This window comes from Perna viridis, chromosome 10 (assembly GCF_037379345.1).
Source record: "Perna viridis isolate PV_CMFRI_1.1 ecotype Kerala chromosome 10, ASM3737934v1, whole genome shotgun sequence".
Lineage (NCBI taxonomy): Eukaryota > Metazoa > Mollusca > Bivalvia > Mytilida > Mytilidae > Perna > Perna viridis.
In genome coordinates, this window is record NC_142454.1 from 27338389 (window position 1) to 27347581 (window position 9193).

General features: G+C 33.4%; 1 protein-coding gene across 1 annotated transcript; it reads left to right on the top strand.

Moving 5' to 3' along the window:
* Positions 1-3034: 3034 nt before the first annotated feature.
* LOC148605205 (LIM/homeobox protein Awh-like) lies at positions 3035-5963 on the top strand. Its single transcript, XM_088550011.1, has 5 exons — positions 3035-3194; positions 3662-3834; positions 4335-4549; positions 4897-5124; positions 5661-5963. The coding sequence occupies exons 1-5, from the start codon at positions 3060-3062 to the stop codon at positions 5690-5692; spliced, it is 783 nt and encodes a 260-aa protein (XP_088406137.1). The 5' UTR covers positions 3035-3059; the 3' UTR covers positions 5693-5963.
* The last annotated feature ends 3230 nt before the right edge of the window (positions 5964-9193 follow it).

Below are 9193 nucleotides of genomic sequence, written 5' to 3' on the forward strand. Positions count from 1 at the left end.
AGAAGAGTATTGAAGCTACAATAGAGATGTTCAAAGCAAGCAAGTCAAGGTCTGTTTCCTATATGGCTGAGGTGTCAAATCAACAGACCTTCTCACAGGAGGTCACGAAGTCTCATGAAATAAAAGGTAAACCAGTCTTTATATAAATCAGGCAAGAGATCATTCGTGCATGTGAATAAAAACCTCACCGAATTCACTATTATTTCCACATATTTACCATGCAGTCTTAGTTTTTGGTGTCACGCGTTTGAGATAAAAATTATATAGATTGTGTATGAAATTGGCACTTTACAAGTATTAATTTTCTTAATTCGGTTTTATTTTGTTGAATACGCAGTTGCGGATCTAGAGAGGTACAGAGGAGTGGCATCACCTTTTTTTTATTTTTTTGTCATTTGCATGTGTAAAATTGACAAAAAACTGTCAAGCAATGTCCAAGCAACCCCTTTTTTGTGGAAAACCCGGTAAGCACCCCTCCTATTTAAAGTGTCTTGACCCGGCCCCAAATATAGTGGAAGGTGAATGTATGGTTTCCTCCAAAATCCAGATTTTAATACAGGAATAAGTATCTTTAAATGAAAGTAGAGCATATGAAAAAGCACGATTTTTTTCGGCGCGATTTTCTTCGCCAGGAATTCTTAATTTCATATCGGCTGGTACTTGAATTCATTTAAGTATTCAGCGGTATGGGCTAGAAAAGATTTCATAACATAAATATTACACTTTAAAAACACCTTTTTATATTTTTTATCTTATTTATTTCCCTATAAGGATTGCTTTTAAGTAGTTTTCTTTGTAAGAATCATGCAAATTCTGTAAAATGTGATACACCCTAAAAAAAACTGCAGATTTTCATTTTTGTTATTGAGTTGCTTTATAGGTCTATATGATGAAATGTGTAATTATTCTTTCCAGTCTGTTTGCTATTAGGAGATAATCCACATTGAAAATCCAACGGTTTCTATTGTATTTTATTGTCATTAACAGAGTTATCTCCCTTAATTTTGAATACCACAGTACATTCTATGTAATTTTTATCTCTTATGAACAGGGTTTATATAAAAAGCCACATGATAATTCCTGCTCACTATAACATTTTAAACAAAATATCAAAAATAAAAATATGTAGACTGTCCAACCATGGATCACAATTTGCATGATACTTAGCTGGAGTACTACTTAATTTTTGATCAGTTTAAACAAAATAACCTACCGTTGGGAGCAGTTTACGCACTGTCTAAAAGTAAGGTCATGTTTGGCTTGACCTAATAAACAGATTTATTGTATTTGCATGTATAACTTATTTATAAATGTAAAAAAGTATAATTGTGTCCTTCTCTGCATTTTAGTTGAACCTGGGAAGACAGTTTGCACATGGCAGTACGTGTTTTTATCAGTACAATTTGATTCGAGCGCTCTATTTAACAGCAATATCCTTTGTGATACTCACAGTGAGGCTGATGTTCCTTGTGATTTACTTACCGATTCTGAATCACACTCCTTTTACCACTATTAAAATATTGCAATAGACATTAACTAATTATTATGCTCTTTTGACATGTCAAAGTTTTAATTATTTATCGGGTTCCTTTTTGCATGTCTTGCATTATTTAATCTATTTTGTTCCTCCCTTTGTATGAATTTCAATAAAAGCAAACGAAGATATGTATTTTTGTCATATGAATGAATGGAAAAAAGGTTAAAAATTAAGGTCGTCTCAAGTAAAGAATAATACAAATTCTTAAGTCAATGGCGATCCAAGGAAAAACACACAAGGATTAAAACAAGAAATAGCATATAAGAAACATAATAAAAAAGAGAAGTTCTCCTAAAATTGGCGACCATTGTCAGGCACACCGGTAGAAATATATTATCGGATCTATAAAATACGGAAACAAACTGTGGATGAAAAACAACCACGGAACAAAATTCATTAAAAAAAATGAGAAGTAATATGACACATTTATCCAAAACCGCCAAATTTGATGTCCTACTGGTGTAAGTAGAACATAGCTTTTTGCGTGTCTCTACAAAAAAAGCCACCCCACCCAAAACATAAAAAACAACAAAAAAAAAACAATGTTTGTTAAGACCCACACTTGCACGAAACCACAATATATATCTTAAATAACATTACAATTATTTTTAGGACCCCGTTTGAAGTCTCTACAGATTCAGAGCTGGTACCAGTAATGAACCAGTCGCTTTGATTTACAAGAGCAAACCGCATTTCAACAAACCGTCCGATGAGTTTTCGATAATAAGAAATATCATTTTTACAAAAAGAAAATATCAAACTGAATTTTGATTACACAAACCTATGCGTTATAACGTGTATATTTGTCGCATAATGATAGAAAATATGATTTTAAAAAATAGGTGACGCTTCCGTATTTCCTGAAATATTCTAGAACATTAAGAGATAGAAAGTGTTATTTCATTCGTGAATAAGGAATCAGAATACTTTTAACTAAAACAAGTAACAGAAAGGCATTGCTCAAGCAATTTTATTAATCATTTACAATTAAAAAAAACAATTTCTTTGCTTTTTATTATATTTCTCGGACGTATCAGTGAATTAAAAAAGTAGTAACATAATGTCAATTGTTTCCTTAAATATTTTGACAATGTAATATTTCAATTTTAAGTGACTCGGATATTAGATCGGAAAATGTTATCAATACGATGTGATACTTGCTGAAATTTGCATAATATCAATACAAAACTACCAAAAAATATCAAACAAATAAAATCAAAAAAATGAAATAAATGATTTTTTTTAATGAAACGCTTGAAACTCAAAGAGATGGCTTCACTCATTTGAGTACTAATTAGCTCAGATCAATCATAAGTGGTTGATTGGTGATCAGAAGCTTCATAACAAACTTTTGTTTTAAGAAGGCCATGTTCAAACCCCAAGCTGTCGTGTCCCGTTAAATCTACTCACCCACGCATGGCGTGAACATTATTCAGCCGACATGATATAAACACCCGTTTTGCAAAATATGGATATCATTTACTCTAAACTCGTCTGCAACAGGGTATCTACTAGAACAAAAATGGGTGTTTCGACAGATATTCCAAATAACAGTTACGAGCTTGAGGATTCCGGAAATTTCACTTTCCAGTGCAGTTCCGACAGTTATGAAGAATGTTCATCTCCTGATTCTGTATTCGAGTACACCAGTCCGAATGTAAGTAAATGTGTAATATGAGGCAGACGGGTAAACTGTAAGAGGACGAAGTAGAAGATAACTTGATATTACCCTTCAAGTTGGTATTACATGTTAAACTTCCTATGAGGCTGAAATCGGGCTCTCAGTGCTTTTAAGGTCAGAAGTTAAATTTATGTTGATTATCATGATGAGGACCTCTATTCGTCCTCGATAAATTTATTTGATATTTTTTTTTTTCAAATAAGTAAGAAAAAATATTCACATGAAAGGACTATCATTAAATCAGAAAGTTAGATTAGAGCTTATTTAACTATTTTTTTATTTGAGTATAATTAGTATATAAATATTTTTATGAAGAAATATATACTTATACACGCTTTCTGAAACTTTCCTTTTTTCTGTGAAATTTAGAAAATAACACTACATTCTATTGTGATATTTTAATAGATTTGTCTTATATTTACTTCTTTTTTTTTCTTTTTCAGCTTCTTAACCATGTATGCTTCGGTTGTGGAGGATACATTCATAACCAGTATATACTTAGACTAGATGACCGGTCCTGGCATCCATCTTGCCTCAGATGCTCCTATTGCCACACTATTCTGGATCAGCACCGCTCTTGTTTTGTTCGCGACGGTAAAATCTACTGCAGAAAGGAGTAAGTTATACAAAATAAATAATGCAATTGCATTGAGGTGAAATTGATTGAAAAATGAACAAAATCAGCTGAAAATAAAAATGTATCATGGAAAATATTCTGGTAAAGCATTTAGTCATGTATATCAACATCCATTCCAATTGACCCGGCTTCTAGGGTCCCACCGGAGAAATATCTGCCTTTGATCCAAATTTGATTTTTTAAATTTAATATCTTTTCACTATAGATACGATGGTAACTATAATACATTAGACTCATTTTTATAACAGTTTGTTCCTGTTTTTATACGAGGTCTTAAATTGTACATATTATGTCTAAAATTGTATAATTATGTTTAAATCAGAGATCATATACTAGAGTATTGTTTTTGTTTTGAAACAGGTCTGGTTATTTGTAGCCAAATCATTTCTTTTTAAATAAACTATGTACATGTATGCATAATTTCTTTAGTATGAATAGAAAAAAATAACATCCATATAAATTCGTTTTTAATTTTTCAGAGAATATGGCGTTGAATGTTCCAGATGTCACCAGACCATACGACGGGATGATTGGGTGAGAAAGGCTCGTGGAAATTGTTACCACTTGAACTGCTTCAGCTGTGAGCTATGCAACAGACAACTGTCAACAGGGGAACAGTTTGCACTCCATGACAACCGACTATTGTGCAAAGTACACTACTCATGCGTGATCCAAGGATTTCGGATTGGGGAAGGTACTTGAAATTCCTGTATTCTTTGTTTGGACACAAGTATTCGCTTTTCTACTCTAGTTTTAAAATCTTAAATGTTAGTAAATGTAATCATGAATTCATATAATGCAGTCTCACTTTCGGTGACTGGTGTCGGGGTACTGCATTATTGTTGCTAGACATTATCAGTATTATTTTGCTGATATTTCAGTATTGCCTGAATTATGGAGAATTACCAGTATATGACAGAACTATTATATCCTTTGTACCATGTATTTATGTATATGTTCGATCGTACGATCACTTTAAAACTGCATATTGTCTTAAATAATATAGCTGGTCAAATTTAACCGTTTTTTTTATATTTCCAGATGGCCATGGAAAGCGCAAAGCCAAACGAATGAGAACAGCTTTTTCTGAAGATCAGGTTAAGATCTTCCAGTCCTACTTCAACGTTGAGCAAAATCCCGACCCTCAAGATCTAGACGCCATTGCAGAACAGACAGGAGTAAGCAGACGAGTGGCTCAAGTTTGGTTCCAAAATGCACGTGCAAGAACGAAGAGACATATGCAAATCTCACCGAGGTCAGGTGGCTCATGTAAGTGTTGACTCGCTTATATTTATGCAGATAATAGTGATACGCCTTACCTCCGTATGTTTTGTATGCATGTTCATGCCACTCTAGTATTAAGCAGGTACACCTAGGGTAGGGGACATAACTTTTGAAATCAGTGATATGTTTGTATCATATTCAATGTCATGAAAGCCTATCAAGCTTTCATTTGTATCAGAATGAAATAAATCCAAGTTACTTTGATGCTTACAAGAGATTGATGTAAAATGCTGAATACAAACGTTCAAATGATTTCTAAAAATTGTGTGTCCCTTACCTTAGGTTTACCTCCTTAAGACAATAAAATATTCGCTGAAAGACCATCATTACTTGGTGTATGAAGATATAAACCTCCTCTCACTTCAGGGTTATCCGATAAACTTTTATTGTATGACCACATATCCCACAAATCCATAAGTGTCAAGGATTGATCATTCCGCATTGCAATAGAGTCTTTAATATGTAATTTGACACAGTTTTAGTTTCTTAATTTTAATCTTATATTTTTTTCATCTTTTTAGCATCAGATGACATGCACATATACAGTGATTAATGCAGCAAGTAGAACTCAACCAAAATGAATACTCCTGCTTAACTCAAGCAACACTTGGGTCCAGTGTGATACAGCAGTATACGGGCATATAACGTCCGCGGGCGTGACCAGACAAAGCAACCCGGAACCACACGACCTAATTTAGGACACCGGAAGTAACACTGTTCTAACACGCCTTTAATAATCATGATATTTCATGTATGAACCCATAATTTTATTTGTACATAACTGTTATTTATTTTGTTATTATTGATTTTAAAAACTCATAAAACACAATACAATACTATGCTACTTTTTTTTATCGGTTTGTCCATGCACCTGTATATATGGTCTTTTGTATGTAAATATTTAGCTGTATAAAAGGAGAAAAACAGCCCGGGAAAACATATATAGGTCTGAGCAATATCGATAATCCTACATACACATTTATTCCTTTAAAATTTCTGTGGCCCTTAAGAAAGAAAAATGTATACGGGCAAATTAAGCAAAAAAAATATCTCCATGGAAATAGCAATGAGGCGGGTAAAAATACAGGATCGAAAGGACCCGGTTGAAGCCACTCCTTGGGCCTTTATTTTAACTTGGCAACAAATTATATATTCCTGTTTTACATTCATTTTTCCCATGATTTAAGACATCCCAAATACAATTATTACTATCTAAATGAAAAAGGAATATAATTGGTGCAACGCAACTACTGTACCATCGTATAACCGGTGCAAAAATCGTGAATAGTAAATACAAAGATCACCAAAAAGTCTTCCATAAGACGAGTGTAAACACTCCCCGACGACAAAATTAGTAAAATCCACGGTAACAGAATGATGTCACTTCTTCCAAAAAAAATTATTGCTGCTCCGGTGTTAAACCCCATCAATCAATTAATCTAAATAAACCAAAAAGTCAAATAACGACACGAAGACACATTAATGACCAACATCTCACTGGACAATCTCATCTCCGCGGTGGGATTGAGCTAATTTAATAAGAACTTATAATTAACCATCCCATTTAAATGTAGATTCAAAAATGAAATGAAACAACAGATAAATACATCGAATATCCAATTCTCCTTCATGGAATAGCTCAGCATACAATATATAGACACTATGAGTTATCCTTTTAAAGAACGCTTGCCTAGACATTGCTCTGTTCATAAGAGATTTGTGGTAAGTTTACAGATGAAAAAGGGTGGAGTAGCACCAATAGGCTCAATTGGTTCTAATGTATACCCATGGAAAAAAGAGAAATCAATGGAACAAATATTCTAGTGGAAATCAAAATAATGTAATCCAGGGAAAAAAACAGACATGGAAAATAGACACAACAAATAACATAAAATAACCAGCATAATACATACAAAGTAACAAAAGTAAATGGGCAACTCGGACTCCACTAAAAACAGGGAGCTTCATGTGACCAGGTGCACCGGTTTGGGTAAATGTCCCTAAAAATGAAGTCGAAAAAAGACGAAAAGCAAATCGAACAATTACACCAAGGTGGGTCGTTAGCAAATGACGTTCCGATTAGAGTTACCGTTTATGCTGCTTTTAGACCAACCGTACTTTCATTTATAATATATGAAGATGATACGTAAAATTATTAACCTTGTGTCAATTTAGCATGCGTATTATATAGAGAGATTCACCATCCGTAGAGAGTAAATTTGTAAAAATTACGGCGAAATTGTAATGGTAAACACATGTGTTGTCATTAAGATAATGATTTATAAGGTTGTGGTCCAACTGAACAACGTGTATGTGCTGTAAAAGAGTACCACACTTCAAGAGCTTCTTTTGATTTCTAATTTGTAACACGTCTTTTATAATAATGTTACATGTGTATATATAGTCGGGCTGCGTTTTGGAAGTTGAAGCAAGACCCTATGAGACTGTATTAAAAAATATATATATTTATTTCCTACGGCTATAGTGTATTTGACATGATTATCATCTCGGTAGTTTTTCTCACAATGCGGCATCATAATACCTTTTCTCTGTATTTCTTGCACGCAAACAGCTACGAACGAATCGACAGAAAACTTACACACATACACACAATCGGGGAAGGTTGGCAGTACATTTGTCTTTCTTCATTAAAAAAATATCCAAGGTTACTCTTCACCTCTCGAATATGGTCTATGACTGTAGGGATCACTCCCACCAGCATTGGTCTCAAAGGAGGTGAGGCTAATAAAAACTGGAAATCGTTGTCAGCGCGTCCCTTCCAGTCCCCCCTTTCGGAATGCACCACTGATTAGTATTACGTAAACTATGTCTCTTGTTTGATTTCACTGACTGTAGTACATACATGTATGTCATGTTATTAAACATAATCTTAATCCTAACGTATATCTGGTATGACACTGTATTCAAATGGAGTGACAAAAACATATTTTTCACATGTAGCTGATAATACAAATTGTGTGTGAAAAGCAGCAATATCTTTAAATGCATAAATATATGAGCTGCTCCTTATTTATAACGAATATTTTTTTTAAAGCCTATTAGACAGAATAGGGGTATTTTACTCGTTATGATGGCGTTTTCTATGACATTTGATACAACTGTACATTACTGTCCATTTAAATAAAAAAGATTAACTTTGCACGAACTAACTTCAGAAACTAAGACGCTCGAGGGCACATTGAAAGAGAGTAGTGTAGAGTTTTGAGTAGTCTGCAGATAAAATAAATCTCTCATTACAGTTTGAGCACAGCGAGATTCTGATCGAATTAATGCATGGTGACCAACCGATCCACCACAGCAACGATGTATCATCGATTTTCTTTCATGCTATCCTTGCTTTTTCTCCAACTCAATCCCTGGTGACAAGATCTTACAACAATTATCTGTCTCTGTAAGTTGGTCTAAGGCTCGAATGACTTCTGGTGCCAGCTACATGCTTTTAGCTGCATGATAGCTACACTAAAACGTAAAATATAGTAAGATAAAAGAAATTTCGTTTTACGTTTACCTCTAATGCCTTTATAATAATAATCAAAAACTTAGGCAGTTTTTTATTACTCAGCAATACAATTTAATATTTCCATAAGTGTATATTTATAAATTAAGTCATCAGCTTTGATTTCACGCGAAAAAAATATCACCCAACAAGAAACCCCGACCCCTTCCCCACCCACCCCGTTTATGAGACAAAAACTTGCGGTATGTGTCGTAAAGCAAAAAGATAATCGAAGTGCATTGAAGAAGAAAAAGCAATGCTTTTTACTAGTATTTTCAATTTTAGCGTTATCTCTCTTCATACACAAAAAATCAAATAAATTATGCTCATCATCGTTGTTTGTATTTGCGTTAGACATATATTACGACTTTTGAAAATTTAAAAAAAAAACTCTTTTTTTTGTAAAAGATTCACCATTATCCATCCACCAAAAATTCCTTAAGATAATTTTGTTTATATACATCATTAAACAAATTAACATAACAAGACACAGTGGGTGAAGAATATTTATTCTAAAATCCATCTTAAAACTATAGA